Genomic DNA, 17,006 nt, shown 5'->3' with positions numbered 1-17,006 from the left:
CCGCCCGGAAAAACCAGGCGGAAAACGCTCCATGGCGCTACGGGAACTCGTAGTAGGGCGGACGGGTCCGCCGCGAATACCGCTGGCGTAAACCCACTCCGCCAGGGTCGTAATGAGGCCCAATGTAATCACTTTCTTGGACAATTCACCCACCCCTTTTATGCAATGCAAGGATATGGAAGGAAGGCACACAGTTCTCAGAAATGCAATCAAATGTGATTCAGTTCACCCCAGCAAGCTTAGACTACAGATCGGAGTTTTAAACACAGGCCCAAAATGCTTTTATGTGTGCTGGCAATGAAGTGAAAAATATGCTAAATTGCCTTTAATTCCCTCTAGAGGTTCTAGGTGAGTGAAATATACTTGGGATGAGTTCAGGCTCACTTTAGCAAGGATCTAGGAGTAACTAGCAGGTTAAACGAATTTTTGGCAAATGAAAGCAAGAAAACTGCTGTTTTCACACGTTGAGAAATTTGCAAATCGCGGCAAATTCGCGAGTGCGTTTTTCGCGATTGCGGCAAAACTATAGGGACGAGCACTATCGTTTTGGGGTCCTAGGACAGCCTAGGATCTCAGCTTCCAGATGAAAGTTACTGCAAGTCTCTAGCACAAACGGTCACGGAGATATGAGCGATTAAATAAAGGTCGTTTTTCAGATTTGAAATTTTAAAGTTCAAAAAGACAAGTGCAGCTTGCAACTAGAAAATGACAGGTGACAGCTTTACAAATGACAGGTGACAGTTAGGAGGCAGTTCTACTTAGATTAAATAGATTGAATTATATTATTTTAACTAAGAGATTGGTTCTGCACAGTTTGCTAGGTACTCACACTATATTCTTGAATTAAATGGGCCTCGCCACGGATCTGGTCAGGTTTTAGACTGGACTCTGGTCTCTGCACTTCACAGTGATCTGGGTCAGCTCTCTCTGGTTCTGCTAACAGCGGTCTGGTCTGGGTCTGCTCTCTCTCTGGTTCTGGATATTGATAGATTTGAAGTCTCTATGTTGGCTCTCTGAAGGTTGATGGAGGTAAAGTATGGATTTTCCCGGCAGAGCTTCCAGCTGCAAATGGATTTGAAGGTCCCTATCTGTCCTGTCTGTCTGCTTTTATCTGTTTTGAAAATGGGTGTGTGTGCAGCATCACTAGCCCCTACCCCTCTCCACTTGTCATTGGCCACTTCATCCGCTTCCACTTGATTGGGGGAATGAAATGAAGTGTCATCATGATGAGGTCTGTTTATGATACAGAGAACCCACCCCTGTCAACTTTACACACAATCTATATTTGCTCAAAAAACATATTTGCACAGGTACACATTTGTTTAAAATTACATGCACCCTTCACATATCACAGGAGGTATACCCTGTCCAAATCTGCTCTTCCTGGGGGCTTGCATTCAGAAATGGCAATATTTGCACTTTTTAACTGATTTTGCAATATCGGACATTACCCCAAATTTACACACATGTGTGCAAGGAGTATGGACATTAGTTGATGAAGTGTCAGATTTTTCACATGCACACATTTTGAGTAATATCCTCTTTTCCGCTAAAACCCCCCTGAACATACCACCGGGTCCTAACACGTCTTAAAATGTGGGCAGAAAAATCACAAGAATTATGGTGTCATTTAAATAATTTTCACAAGTCCGTGCTATGAGTTATTCATCTTTTTAGAGTTATGTTCCGGCCCCAAAGGGGTGTGGTTTCCCCCCAGCACAATGTTGAATTTCTGGTTTTTCCAGTTCTGCCAAGCCAGCTTGCTCTCACAGGCAGTGCCCCTCCCCTGTCCTTCCAGGAGGAAGCTCCATTTACGACTCCCGCCAATAAAACATTTGCCTGAGTCAGGACAGGGCTTTGTTCAGAGCCCCTGTATTCTGTGGGGGCTCCCCTTAATTCAATTATCAGAGAGATGGCATATCCTTAGTGTGGCCAGCAAAAGGCAGATAGGCCTGGGAACACAGCTGTGACTCAAGTTTCACTCCTGATGGGGGGTAGTTGCCAGGCAAAATTGGAATCTCTTTAAGCCAGTTTTTAGCTACATGTCATTTCTGTTCCCCAGTTTTCTGCATTCAAATAAAACTAAACATTTTTACATATGCAGCTAGAATGCTGATTCTAAGTTTAAAACTATGACATTTAAACAATTGAAACCTATGTGACACTCAAAAGTAGGTCACTCAGTCAATTTAAACACTTAGATTTTTAGTGTCTTTCAGTCCAAATTTACTTGGGATTTAAGAAAATGAATTCCCAACAGTTATGGGTTTGCTTTTGGCAATCAGCATTGCCATTCCCAATGGTTTCAGACTACTGTGTGGGTAGTCCAATGGTGGTTTTAGGCAGTGTCCTTCTGTGCCCATAACATCGGCAAAAATGAGTGGCAGCCTATTCTTCATGCATTTCCCTGTGCATTTTCTGGGAAGCTCTGGCCATCATGATGTTTTCCATGTCAGTACTGCACAGTTTTGAGGTAGGGCTTGGATGCGTGGATAAAAACATCCCACAAGCCCCCCTCTTGCGATGGCCATTCTATTTCACTAATGGGACTCGCAAGACCTGGGATGTTTCCTCATCTTCTTCCAATAGATGGGACAGTTCAGCATCTTTTTCTCCATCCGGTCGGATCGATCGGTTCTCCTCGCCGGTCCTGATGGGAAGATTGGGCGGTACCCCGGACCCGTTGCGTCTCTGCTCCCGGTCTCCGGATCGTCCTCCTTGGCCCGTCTCCCGGTTTTCTTTCTCCTAGGACGACAAAGGAAGAGCGGCAATACCTATTCATAGACATTTTTCCACCACTGTTGAGATAGTGGGGCAGCATATGCATTTCATCATAACGAAACATTACATTCTTATTTTGAAAAAAAACAGTATAACTAAGAGACAGTTTCATGCAAATCACAATATTTTAGAGACTAGATGTGGTATGTTTTATGGTTGGAACTGAATTAGTCTGAGACAGTACCCGCTAGGATTCCAGAGGATTCCTCCAGTCGTTGCAGAGTGTGCCTGGGATGGCAACATTTCAACTGGTTTATGTGGACCCACTTGTCTTCCCCCGCTGCCAAAGGACCTTTGGGGATGTGGATTTTGTAGGCCACAGGGGAGATTTTGTCTATAATCTCAAAGGGTCCCTTCCATGTAGGCAAAAATTTTCGCTGTTTTGCCTGGTTTCTTTGGAAGTTGTATAGATAGACCCGGTCCCCCACCTGATATTCCTTCCTGGAAGTCTTCAGGTCATAGTGGTCTTCATGCTATCAGCCGATCTTTCTAGATTCCGCTGAGCGTAAGCAAAAGCATGTTGGAGGTGTTTCCTTAAATTCTCCACATACTCATGAGTAGTGGAGGCATTTATCAGTGTCTGCTCTTGGGTCCTATAGAGCAAATGCTGCGGAAGCACCATCTTGCGCCCAGTCATCAACTCAAATGGTGACATTTTGGTTGCAGATGAAGGGGTAGATCTGATGGCCATTAGGACCAGAGGTAATCGGATATCCCAACTTGGCCCAGAATCTGCCACAAACTTTTTTAGTATGCTCACAATGGTTCGGTTATATCTCTCTACTGCCCCAGAAGAAGCTGGCCTGTAAGCAATATGCAACTTCCTTTTGACCCCCAGTATCTCCCACATCTTTGTCATTACTTCACTGGTGAAGTGGCTACCTCTGTCTGACTCAATCCTTTGAGGTAGACCGAAACGGGAAAAGATGTGGTTAATCATCAGGGCAGCTGCAGTTTCTGCCTTGCAATTTGGGGCTGGGAGACATTCCACCCACTTGGTAAACAAGCATGTCACAGTCAACATGTACTTATTCCCCCTAGCCGAGCGAATCACGGGGCCTACAAAGTCGATTTGTAAATCTGACCATGGCAGGGTCATCCCCCTCTTTTGGAGAGGCGCACGGTGCGTGAGGAATGATGGCTGAAATTGCGCACACACAAGACACCCCTTCAAGTATTGTTCGAGGTCCTGCCCCATGTGTGGCCAGTATGCAACCTCTCTTAAGATTTCCAATGTTGTGTGAAACCCCCTATGACCGGCGGTGGCCGCATCATGGGCGTGACTTAACATCAGGCTTCGGAATGAGGTAGGAACCACCCATTGATCGTGGCCAGCTTTGGATTTCCTTACCAACAAACCGTCTTGGATCCGGAACATTTTTGGACATTTCATCAACACTCTTAGGTCCTCTTTCCCAATGTAATCGGTACCCGTCAGGGGAAAGTTCTCAGGGTCCTCAAGGTGTTGGTAAAATTTACCAATTATTGGATCCCCCTTCTGAGCGGTAATCAAATCAGCATCAGGGGTCTCCTTACTCCATTGGGCAATTGAAAGGTCGTTGTGAGCATTTGTCTGGGACCTAGTGATAGCAGTGACCTGGATTTCCCCCAATAGGGACTCAATCTCAATTAGATCCCCTTGGATGGCCCCGTTTTTGGCCAGCTGATCAGCTAAGTCATTTCCAGTTTTGTCTGGTCCCTCTACTTTGGAATGACCCTTGATCTTTTTCCAATAGATGGTCATCTCATTCGAGGTGACCAGATCATCAATGTTTTGGATCAACTTCCCATGTTTCAAGGGTTTGTTGTTAGCACATAACATGCCTCTGGTTTTCCAATTAACCAGGTGCTTCACGAACCCGTTCCGTACATAATCCGAATCTGTGATTATGACCAGTTCGTGGAGTTGATGCTGGACAGCAGTGAGGATAGCCTGATGCACAGCCATCAATTCTGCCACCTGACTACTTCGGGGACCAATTTTGTATCCAGCGGAGGGTTCTGGGGACTCATTCACCCATGCATTCCCTACGCCGGCCACCAGTTCTTTCTCCCTGTTGTTGTCAACATGGTAAGAGCATCCATCCACATACACAGTGGGCATTCCCTCACACTTGTCTTCTTCAAAGACTTTGTGTGGGGAATTAAGGTATGCCTCCGTGTTGTCCTTGATTTTTAGACTTTCGTCCTCGAGACAGTTTTCTCTGGCACAATCATGCAAGTCAGCCAGACCTTGCGCGAGGGGACTCTTCTTGTTTTGCCCATATCTGACCTCCACAGGAAAGCCTTGCATTGACAGAATCCAGGAAGTAATTCGGGAATTACTCACATTTCCGGTCCGGATTCTGTCACTTTGGAGATATTGCAGAGGCTGGTGTGGAGTCTCCACTATGATGTGTTCCCCCTGGATAAACGGGCGGTAATTCTTCAATGCCCACACCGTTGCCAGGAGTGCCTTCTCACAATCATTGAATTTTTCCTCCACAGAGGATAAAGTTTTGCTCGCATAGGAGATTACTTTATTGACCTTGTCATGCTTTTGGTATAATACTGCCGTCAAGCACGTATTAGAGAACCCCGTCTCCAGGAAGAACTCCTTGTTTCTGACAGGGTAAGCTAGGCAAGGCGCTTGTGAGAAGCTTCTTTTGAGTTGTCTTACTGCCTCAGCTTGTTCTGGACCCCATTCCCACTTGACCCCCCCCTTCAGGAGATGAATCAGGGGTCTGGTGATCTCTGCGTAGCCCTCAATGAATTTTCTGCTGTAATTAGTCAGTCCAAGGAGGCTCCTTAGTTCCCGCAGAGTTGTGAGGTCTTTCAGTTTCTGAAGTGCTTCCACTTTCTTTTCCTGGGGACAGAGACCCTGAGGAGTAATCTTATGCCCCAAGAAATTAACACGGGTTCTACACCACTGTGCTTTCTGAAAGGAAAGTTTTGCTCCGGCGGCCCTCAACTGGGTCAGAACATAACGGATCTCCGCTATGTGTTCCTCCACAGATGAACTTTTGATGAGGACATCATCTACATAAGCCAGGTTACCCCTCGCACCCAGGTCGGGCATGGCCTTATGTAGGAAAATGTTAAATTCATTGCCGGAGTTGAGGTATCCGAAGGGAGTCCGGGTCCATGTATACTGCTGGCCCCCAAAGGTAAAAGCCAGCTTGTATTGGTCCTCCCTACTGACCGGCACGGTCCAGTATCCATTGGTCAGGTCTATTGCAGTGAATACCTGTGACCCCTGAATCTGGGCCAGCCCTTGGTCAATGTAGGGAAGAGGCCATCGGGAAGTATGGACCCGTTTGTTGAGCTCCCTCAGGTCGGCGCAGAGTCTCCACTGGCCGTTTGGCTTCAATATTCCCAGCACCGGATTATTGAAGGTGCTGTGGACTGGACGGATTATTCCCCGGGACTCAAGGTTCTTAATTATTTCAGTAAGGGACTCCATTGATGCGAGAGGCAAGCGATATTGCTTCACAAACACTGGAGTCATGCCAGGGTCCGTGGGGATTGTTGTTGTGTGGATGTCAGTGCGACCGCAGTCATATGAGTCTACCGCAAAGAGATCTTGGAAATCCAAGAAAACTTGTTTCAACTTTTGCTTTTGTTCCAGAGTCACACAGGCATCAGCTAGGTTGACTCTCTCTTCCACCATCTGCCTGAAGCCTGGAAAGACTTCTGGTTTGGCTATTTCTGCGACCTCCTCCAGCTGGGTGGAGAAGTCCCTGTTCAGAGTGCTGATTTCGACTGGAGGCTTCAGGTGGGAAAGGCAGCCCTCATGGACCTGGAAAATCACCTCATCCCTCCTGAAGTCACAAGTCACATCTTCCTTACCATAAGGGCAAGAAGTGTACACCAGGAAGTTCCCCCCATGGCGGGTAAAAATCCTGTCTGGTGTTGGATTGTCATCACTGTCACTGTCAAAGCAGTCCTTGGGGATTGGCCCTAACAGTTCATTACCTAAATCTATGGAAAAATGTCGGTCATCAACCCCCATTCCAATAATGGTGCCTGCGGCTAGAATAATACTCTTTAAGTCGCTGTTATCCACCTCTATTGGAATAGTGTCATGTTCTATGTTGACTAATGGAGTTGGGTTTACCCCCAACCCTTGCTGTTGGAGAAAAGCGTTTAGATGTATGTAAGCATCAGGGTTTTTCAAATATTGTCCTCTTTTAACTTCCACTTCCAGGGAGAATTGTCGGGTCCTTTCTGGGATGGTGACTTCCTCTTTGATCTGGATTTCAACTGCATAAGGTAGCAATTGAGCTGACCTAAATGCTTTTTCTGGAACATCAAAGCCCATGGGATTATCCGCTAATCGGGACCAAGCTTTGAAGTTTATTAGGTCCAAACTAATGGCAAAGCGATTGAGAATGTCACTGCCTAAGTAAAAGGCGGCAGTGATGTCTCGCACGACCCAACAATTATGGACTATGCTCTTGTTGCCAATGGAGATTTTGAGCATACACCTGCTTGGCAGGAGATGTTTGGAATTGGGTGCTTCCCGGTCCATTTCCCATTTGTCTATCAGTTTGAATGTGGGAATGGCTGGATCTTTGGGAGTTGGCGAAACATGGCTTCGCTGATGAAGCTCTTACCATTGTTCACGCACACTCGAGCGAGAACAGAGTCCTTCCCATCATTTAACTGAACAGGGAAGAACAACTGCTCTCCAATTTGCTGAATATCAGCTAGGCTCTGAGCTGATTTCACATCTTTCTGGACTATAGGAGTGGGAGTTTCTGATTGTGGATTAGTATAGAGTCTCAGAGTGTTTCCTTCCAGCGTGGAGTACCACTTTAGACTGGAAGGAAGGTTGATTTTCAGAAATAGAGAGGACCCTCCATCACCAGTCTGTTGTCCTACTGCTATTACTGTCACGTCTGGAATTTGGCTATTCTGGAAGTGAAATTCTACTTGGTCAGGTTTTTGTTCAACCATGTGGCAGGTGCCGTTTAAACTAACATGGTTGACACTCTCTTTTAATTTTATTGGTCGGCTAGTCTGGGTCCAGAAGACCTTGTTTACACAATCTATTAGGGGTGACAACCTTCTCAGGAGGTCATTCCCCAGTAAACAAGGGGTGCCCTCTGGAGTCACTACTATGACCGGGTGTTTCAACTTGTGTCGCCCGATCTTAATGTCCAAGTCTGCCGTCCCCTCGACGGGAATTTCCTTCCCGTCAAAGTTCTGGAGTTGTCCAGGAAGTGAGGTGAGAGGAATTTGGTAATTCCCTCCCCTTCCTGCATTCAGTTCATCAAAGGCCCTTCTGGACAGAAGGGTAGCTTGAGATCCAGTGTCCACCAGTGCCAAAATTGTACCCTGCCCCTGTACTTGTACCGGGGCATAATATCTTTCCTCCTTCTCCTCAAGGAGGCACAGATAATGCACATTTTTGGACAACTGGCGGGCTAACTTTCTGGTTTTGGACATTTCAAGAGAAGAAATTTGGGCAGACTTCTGTGGAGAGCCTTGGGAATCTGAAAGAAAAATTTGGCAACTGGAGATCAGAGCCATTGTGGGTTCCCCTGGCTCCGGTTCCGGGCCGCCCCCCCTTTTTGGAGGCAGTCACCAGGATGGGTTTGAACCAGGGGATTTTCTTGCTGTTGGTTCTGGGATGAGATGGTGGGCGGCGGTAGCTCAGTCTCCACACCTCCCTAGTCTGGATTTGCATCCCTAGGGACCCATTTTTCTTTGGGAGGAGTTCCCCCCTCTCTGAAGGAGAAGATCCTTTTCCCAGGATCCTCTGAGGATCCCTCTCCCTCAAATTGGAAGATCTGTACCTCCTCCTCAAACTGAGTCTGTTTGGGTCTTTTGTTTCTCCTACCCCCCCTCTGCTCCTTAGGAGGCAGACTTTCAGGGGCAAGAGATTTTGTTTCCGGTTCCTGGGTTTCCAGGGGCTGTTTACAAGTGAGGAAGGAAGCTTCCTCCAAGGCTTTACACCCCCCTTCCCTTTGTGCCTCCTCCCTGGGAACCGGTGAGCTATCGGGGTGCTGCCCCCGTCATTGTTCTGGAGCACCAGGTCCAGAGTTGGGTGCAATCTGCGCCGGCATGCCGATCTGAGGGTTCTGCTGAGCCCTCAGTATGTGACCCAGATCCCGCACCATGTTTTGAACCTGGCGCTCTAACTGGGAGACCCGCTCAGGCTGATACGGGGCCCTGTTTTCTCCCCTGGGCTGATCCCGGGAAGGGTAGCTATCCCTTCTTTGGTAGTACCCCTGGTTGGGAAGATTTGGATACCCCTCCACCCTTGGCCTCCCCTCTCCCGGATTCGGTTGTCTGGGCTCAGGGAATTGGGGAAAGAAGGGTGGAGGATTTTGGGGCTGGAAATTGGGTGGATACCTGGGGAAAAAGTTCTGCCCAGGATTTGGAGAATTTCTGCCCTCCTGTGGGAAGTTAGGAGGGAAGTTCCCTGGGTTAGGTGCTTGGCTGGATCCCCCCCCTTGGGCTGGAGGAGTCCACACATAACCCAGGATGGGTCTGTTTCCCTTGTAACGGGGGCTTACATAATCAGGAGAGCGAGGGACCCCATTTGTGGGGCTGCCTCCCTGGCTCCCTGTCTGTGACTGGCCCGAGGACCTTCTGGGCCTAGCATTATTAGGTGCAGGTAGGTTTTTAGGCCCCCCCATCTCCAACTCTAAAACGGGGGTGACCTTTACCTCTGCCACCTTGGCAGTAGCAGGGGTGCTGTTAGTTTTGGGGTTTTTGGGCTGGTTTTTGTTTTCCACCGGTTTCTGCACCTCGTAGATGCGGGTGGCTTGTTCAATGACCCATTCTAAAAATCTTTTCTCATGAAAATCTCTCACGAGCTGGGTCATTATATATTTGGGCAAGGCATGGAAAAACGTATTAATAAGTTCTCTGCTGTCTGTGCGCACCCTTCTGGTGGTCTGCGCAAAGGCACGTTTCAGTTCTTGCACAAACTCTTGTGGGGCATGATCCTCCCCACACTGCAAATTGTAGGCTGCCCTGCGAGCCTCTTGAGGATTTCGGTGCACAGAGAAATGTTTCAAGATGGCCGCCTTATAGGTGGACCATCTTAAATGATTTTGGTCCTCCAGCCCCGCAAAGAAACTGGAGTATTCTGGGGAGAATGTCCATTTGGCGTACTGGATGCAGCTACTGCTGTCCTTCAAATGGAAAGTCTCCATCATTTGCTCATAGAGCTCCAAGTGTTCCCAAACAGAGTACTTGGCGTTCTTATGATAAGGCGTGATGACACTCCTGATTGCCTTAATCTGCTTCAATAGGTCCTTAAGCAAGGCCCTTTTTGCCTTATTGGCCTTTTTGGTCCGGGTAACCCTGGTCCATTCATCCTCTGACTCAGAGGCACTGCTCCCCGAGGTTCCTGTCTGATCTTCCAGGTTTTCCCGGATTCTGCGAGCCTGGGAATGGCTGGCAGAATGTGGGGACCTGGTCTCCTGTGTCCTGCACCGCTCAGAGGAGTCTTCAGATCCCTCCTTGCTGCCAGGATTTGATGGGTACCCCCCCCACTGACCTAACTGGGCAGAGGTTTTCAGGATGCCCTTAATGGGCCTACTCTCCTGGGGTTCCCCATCAAATTGCACTGTGCTTGGGTGCCCATACCCGGATGCCCGCCCCTCCATTCCTGGGTGGTACTGGCCTATGAGCCCCATGCTTCTGGCTGAATAGTAATCTGCCATCCCTGTGGCCCGGTGCTCATGTGCGCCAGGGGACATGGGGGTGGCAGAGTCCAGGGACTGAGAGAGATAAAAGCCTCTGGTGCTAGGGCTCCTGAGGTTATGCTCAGGAGTTTCCCTTTCCCAGCGAACTTGGTCTCTATCCGCCCCTGCTCCCTGTTGCAATGCAAGAGCCTGCGCCTTCAGTTCCTCAGTTAAGGCCTTACTAGACTCTATCAGTCTCTCCTGCATCGCTACCTGTTGTTGGAGCCTATCATTGTGCTGGCAGAGAGCCTCATTCTCTCTCTGCGTTTCCTGATTGGTCCTGGAGCACTGGGCCAGTCTTTGTTGCAGGAGGGTTACCTCCTGAGCTGTGTCCCTATTGGCCTGCTCCTGTCTTGCCAGAGCATCCTCCACCCTCCTGGTGTGCTCTAGCAAGTCCTGGTGTTCTTTTTGGAGGTCACCCAGTCCCTGGTGGGCCAGGTGATTTTCTTCCAATTTCCTTTTTAAGTGGCAGAGTTCCTGGCCTAAGGTATCCCTTTCCTGACTAAGAGCCTGCATCTGTGCCGCCAGGTCGTCCCTTTGCCTTTGGAAGGCACCAGCTTTCTGGCGCTTCTGGTCAAACTCTGCCTGGGTATCCAGGTCTTTCAAAATCAGTTTATTGCTCTCTGCCTTCTCCCTATCTAGGTGGCTTTGCAGGGTGACTACCTGCTCAGCACATGCCCTATTGAAGTCTAACTGTTGCTCCAGCTTTTTCTGGCTCTGCAGTAGGGAGTCCAAACCTTCTTGGTATTCCTTCTGCAAGGCCTGAAATCTGGTATCCTGGTCAGCCTTTTCCTGTTGCAGGATGTCCATATCCCTCTTTATTTTAATGATGTGCTGTCTACTCTCATTTTCTGACTCCTGGCTCCCCTGCAGCCTCTGCTCAGAAGAGACCAGGTCAGATTGGACCTTCTCTAATGCCATCTGTCGCTTATTCGCCAGATCTTGGCTTTCAGTACATTTATCCTGCATGTCTCCCATATATAGGTACAGGTATGCCGCTATCCTAACCATCTTGTCTTGTTCATCCTTAGCTTTAGGAGCCATGTATAGTTCACTCAGGGCCACATGTAGGGGACCCTGATCTCCCCATAAATCTGACCCTGTTTCAGTGACCTGTTGCGTGATGGCCTGCAACCAGACCATGCGGTCCTGGTGAGTTCACTCACCTCTCACAAATAACTTATGTAAGAAGTGCTCTCTGGCTATTTTCATGTCTACTAAGGTCGTCATTCTAGAGATTGGTCTCTGTCCTGACTAAATTAGTATTTTATTTTTGCAAAACAGACCTTTTTCTTAGAGCGTTCCTTTGAGGAGTGCTTTACAGCGTAACACAGCGTGGTGATCTGACCGGATATGTGTATCTGGTCAGCTGGCACGCTGTATTAGTCTGCACAAGTGATAGATCTAATCCAAACGTCCGGCACGAGCCCCCAATTTGTAAGAGGATTCAATTCAACACTACAGCTAAGTCAATGCCTAGTCTGGGATACTGAATGGAAACCCTTATCGATATATCTTTATGTCCAGTTCATGCGTTCTGGATGACTACCCCTATATAACACCCCTCTCTTGGAATCCCCCTGACCCCACTGAGCCAAGAAGTAGTTCTGTTTTGCAAGTTAAAAGGTTTATTTGATAATTTAAACAATATATATATATATATATATATATCACGCTTTATAATAAATTAATAATTGGATATCACACTTAATCTGATATGATAAAGATTAACAACGGAGAATCTGGCACTAGCACACCTCTTTATAATCACTAAGGAGTTGACATGAAATGGATAAGGTAGCAACAATACTTTTATGGTTTCAAATGGATGCAAAAACTATAGGGACTACCACTATCGTTGTGGGGTCCTAGGACAGCCTAGGCTCTCAGCTTCCAGATGAAAGTTACTGCAAGTCTCTAGCACAAACGGTCACGGAGATATGAGCGATTAAATAAAGGTCGTTTTTCAGATTTGAAATTTTAAAGTTCAAAAAGACAAGTGCAGCTTGCAACTAGAAAATGACAGGTGACAGCTTTACAAATGACAGGTGACAGTTAGGAGGCAGTTCTAATTAGATTAAATAGATTGAATTATATTATTTTAACTAAGAGATTGGTTCTGCACAGTTTGCTAGGTACTCACACTATATTCTTGAATTAAATGGGCCTCGCCACGGATCTGGTCAGGTTTTAGACTGGACTCTGGTCTCTGCACTTCACAGTGATCTGGGTCAGCTCTCTCTGGTTCTGCTAACAGCGGTCTGGTCTGGGTCTGCTCTCTCTCTGGTTCTGGATATTGATAGATTTGAAGTCTCTATGTTGGCTCTCTGAAGGTTGATGGAGGTAAAGTATGGATTTTCCCGGCAGAGCTTCCAGCTGCAAATGGATTTGAAGGTCCCTATCTGTCCTGTCTGTCTGCTTTTATCTGTTTTTAAAATGGGTGTGTGTGCAGCATCACTAGCCCCTACCCCTCTCCACTTGTCATTGGCCACTTCATCCGCTTCCACTTGATTGGGGGAATGAAATGAAGTGTCATCATGATGAGGTCTGTTTATGATACAGAGAACCCACCCCTGTCAACTTTACACACAATCTATATTTGCTCAAAAAACATATTTGCACAGGTACACATTTGTTTAAAATTACATGCACCCTTCACATATCACAGGAGGTATACCCTGTCCAAATCTGCTCTTCCTGGGGGCTTGCATTCAGAAATGGCAATATTTGCACTTTTTAACTGATTTTGCAATATCGGACATTACCCCAAATTTACACACATGTGCGCAAGGAGTATGGACATTAGTTGATGAAGTGTCAGATTTTTCACATGCACACATTTTGAGTAATATCCTCTTTTCCGCTAAAACCCCCCTGAACATACCACCGGGTCCTAACACGTCTTAAAATGTGGGCAGAAAAATCACAAGAATTATGGTGTCATTTAAATAATTTTCACAAGTCCGTACTATGAGTTATTCATCTTTTTAGAGTTATGTTCCGGCCCCAAAGGGGTGTGGTTTCCCCCCAGCACAAGGTTGAATTTCTGGTTTTTCCAGTTCTGCCAAGCCAGCTTGCTCTCACAGGCAGTGCCCCTCCCCTGTCCTTCCAGGAGGAAGCTCCATTTACGACTCCCGCCAATAAAACATTTGCCTGAGTCAGGACAGGGCTTTGTTCAGAGCTCCTGTATTCTGTGGGGGCTCCCCTTAATTCAATTATCAGAGAGATGGCATATCCTTAGTGTGGCCAGCAAAAGGCAGATAGGCCTGGGAACACAGCTGTGACTCAAGTTTCACTCCTGATGGGGGGTAGTTGCCAGGCAAAATTGGAATCTCTTTAAGCCAGTTTTTAGCTACATGTCATTTCTGTTCCCCAGTTTTCTGCATTCAAATAAAACTAAACATTTTTACATATGCAGCTAGAATGCTGATTCTAAGTTTAAAACTATGACATTTAAACAATTGAAACCTATGTGACACTCAAAAGTAGGTCACTCAGTCAATTTAAACACTTAGATTTTTAGTGTCTTTCAGTCCAAATTTACTTAAACTGCTGAAATCCACAGCTCAGCCAGTCTTGTTATAAACCTTCAAGTCACTTCAGAATATAACTTTACATTGGATCCACCTCTCAGTAAGTCTTTCTTTGGCTTGCCTTGGGTTCATTTATTCAGTTTTACACAAAATCTGGTGGTTTTAAAACGCCGGCTTTCTGAAAGTGGTGAGTACTGGTACTGCACCCCTTTTTGGGATTTAAGAAAATGAATTCCCAACAGTTATGGGTTTGCTTTTGGCAATCAGCATTGCCATTCCCAATGGTTTCAGACTACTGTGTGGGTAGTCCAATGGTGGTTTTAGGCAGTGTCCTTCTGTGCCCATAACATCGGCAAAAATGAGTGGCAGCCTATTCTTCATGCATTTCCCTGTGCATTTTCTGGGAAGCTCTGGCCATCATGATGTTTTCCATGTCAGTACTGCACAGTTTTGAGGTAGGGCTTGGATGCGTGGATAAAAACATCCCACAGGCAGGTGCATCTCCTGTGGCGGAATAATGTGTCCCGCCAATGTTGTGTGGGACTGGGGGGGCCCCGGCAGGGCACCGGCTCAGCCCCACTTTCTGAAGACTTAAAGCACTGATGGTAGAGCTGGAGACCAGGCAGGATCTGGATTAATGGGCCTTGTGTGTGGTCGTGGTATGGAGTTGTGATTACTCGTTCCCATACTTGTAATTGCAATTCTTGGCTGTTGTCTTCAAGGCGCACTAAACTGAACTCTCCAGAGTACATTTCCCAGGAAGGTAATCTTATGGCAGGGCCGGAGGGCGACTTCCCAGGCGTCCTGCCATTAACCCCGGCCACACCAGGTCGGCGGAATATTTCACGGGCTACCCCTAGCTGGCACAGTGGGACAGGAACGGGAGGCGCCCTATTGAAATTAAATGTGCTCCGCTCTCAGGGCAGGTGGGGGAAGGTAGGGGTGCCACGTTTTTGGTTTGCTGCCCGTGGCTATGGGACTTCTAAGGCCAGCCCTGAATGTAACCATTTGTTTTCTCTTTCAGGAGCTGGGAATGAAACCGAGGACTTCCTCACTGCAACTGTAGCAGTGGACACAGGTGAGGAGGGTGTGCTGCAGACCCCAGTACCTGCTAGAGAGGAATGTGGCAATTGGGGTGAATACTGGGGCTGCTTATTACCTTTCATTTTTCCAGTGAGCGTGACTTTTGAGTAGCCACATATCAAAAAAGAGGCCCTGGAAATAACTTTCAAAGTGACCCCATATTACACATTTTCAGCAAGCCCAACCCCTTTCCTGTTGGAACATTTGGAAGTAAAACAGGTTACTACACAAGAGGCCCAGAGTGCAGAGGCCTCCCGGGAAATATCTAGCGTTCCCTATAGGCCAATACACTGCTGCCCATTAAAGGCACTAATGAATGTGACGTAAAGACAGGTGCCCATGTCCCCTCCTGCCCCTCCCATGAGCGCCGCCCAGTTTTCTGCATTCAAATAAAACTAAACATTTTTACATATGCAGCTAGAATGCTGTTTCTAAGTTTAAAACTATGACATTTAAACAATTGAAACCTATGTGACACTCAAAAGTAGGTCACTCAGTCAATTTAAACACTTAGATTTTTAGTGTCTTTCAGTCCAAATTTACTTAAACTGCTGAAATCCACAGCTCAGCCAGTCTTGTTATAAACCTTCAAGTCACTTCAGAATATAACTTTACATTGGATCCACCTCTCAGTAAGTCTTTCTTTGGCTTGCCTTGGGTTCATTTATTCAGTTTTACACAAAATCTGGTGGTTTTAAAACGCCGGCTTTCTGATAGTGGTGAGTACTGGTACTGCACCCCTTTTTGGGATTTAAGAAAATGAATTCCCAACAGTTATGGGTTTGCTTTTGGCAATCAGCATTGCCATTCCCAATGGTTTCAGACTACTGTGTGGGTAGTCCAATGGTGGTTTTAGGCAGTGTCCTTCTGTGCCCATAACATCGGCAAAAATGAGTGGCAGCCTATTCTTCATGCATTTCCCTGTGCATTTTCTGGGAAGCTCTGGCCATCATGATGTTTTCCATGTCAGTACTGCACAGTTTTGAGGTAGGGCTTGGATGCGTGGATAAAAACATCCCACAAGCCCCCCTCTTGCGATGGCCATTCTATTTCACTAATGGGACTCGCAAGACCTGGGATGTTTCCACATCTTCTTCCAATAGATGGGACAGTTCAGCATCTTTTTCTCCATCCGGTCGGATCGATCGGTTCTCCTCGCCGGTCCTGATGGGAAGATTGGGCGGTACCCCGGGCCCGTTGCGTCTCTGCTCCCGGTCTCCGGATCGTCCTCCTTGGCCCGTCTCCCGGTTTTCTTTCTCCTAGGACGACAAAGGAAGAGCGGCAATACCTATTCATAGACATTTTTCCACCACTGTTGAGATAGTGGGGCAGCATATGCATTTCATCATAACGAAACATTACATTCTTATTTTGAAAAAAAAAACAGTATAACTAAGAGACAGTTTCATGCAAATCACAATATTTTAGAGACTAGATGTGGTATGTTTTATGGTTGGAACTGAATTAGTCTGAGACAGTACCCGCTAGGATTCCAGAGGATTCCTCCAGTCGTTGCAGAGTGTGCCTGGGATGGCAACATTTCAACTGGTTTATGTGGACCCACTTGTCTTCCCCCGCTGCCAAAGGACCTTTGGGGATGTGGATTTTGTAGGCCACAGGGGAGATTTTGTCTATAATCTCAAAGGGTCCCTTCCATGTAGGCAAAAATTTTCGCTGTTTTGCCTGGTTTCTTTGGAAGTTGTATAGATAGACCCGGTCCCCCACCTGATATTCCTTCCTGGAAGTCTTCAGGTCATAGTGGGTCTTCATGCTATCAGCCGATCTTTCTAGATTCCGCTGAGCATAAGCAAAAGCATGTTGGAGGTGTTTCCTTAAATTCTCCACATACTCATGAGTAGTGGAGGCATTTATCAGTGTCTGCTCTTGGGTCCTATAGAGCAAATGCTGCGGAAGCACCATTTTGCGC

General features: G+C 47.0%; 1 protein-coding gene across 2 annotated transcripts in view; it reads left to right on the top strand.

Moving 5' to 3' along the window:
• Positions 1 to 17,006, top strand: part of LOC138503501 (embryonic protein UVS.2-like) — a 235,899-nt gene that overhangs the window by 47,781 nt on the left and 171,112 nt on the right. For both annotated transcript variants that reach the window (XM_069623283.1, XM_069623282.1), the window contains one exon: positions 15,021 to 15,074. In XM_069623283.1, the coding sequence (XP_069479384.1) occupies positions 15,021 to 15,074 (54 nt within the window). The remainder of the gene's footprint in view (positions 1 to 15,020; positions 15,075 to 17,006) is intronic.

This window comes from Ambystoma mexicanum, chromosome 11 (genome assembly GCF_040938575.1).
Source record: "Ambystoma mexicanum isolate Mex_15411 chromosome 11, UKY_AmexF1_1, whole genome shotgun sequence".
Lineage (NCBI taxonomy): Eukaryota > Metazoa > Chordata > Amphibia > Caudata > Ambystomatidae > Ambystoma > Ambystoma mexicanum.
Note: the sequence above shows the minus strand (reverse complement) of the source record. Positions and strands in the feature narration are given on the sequence as shown.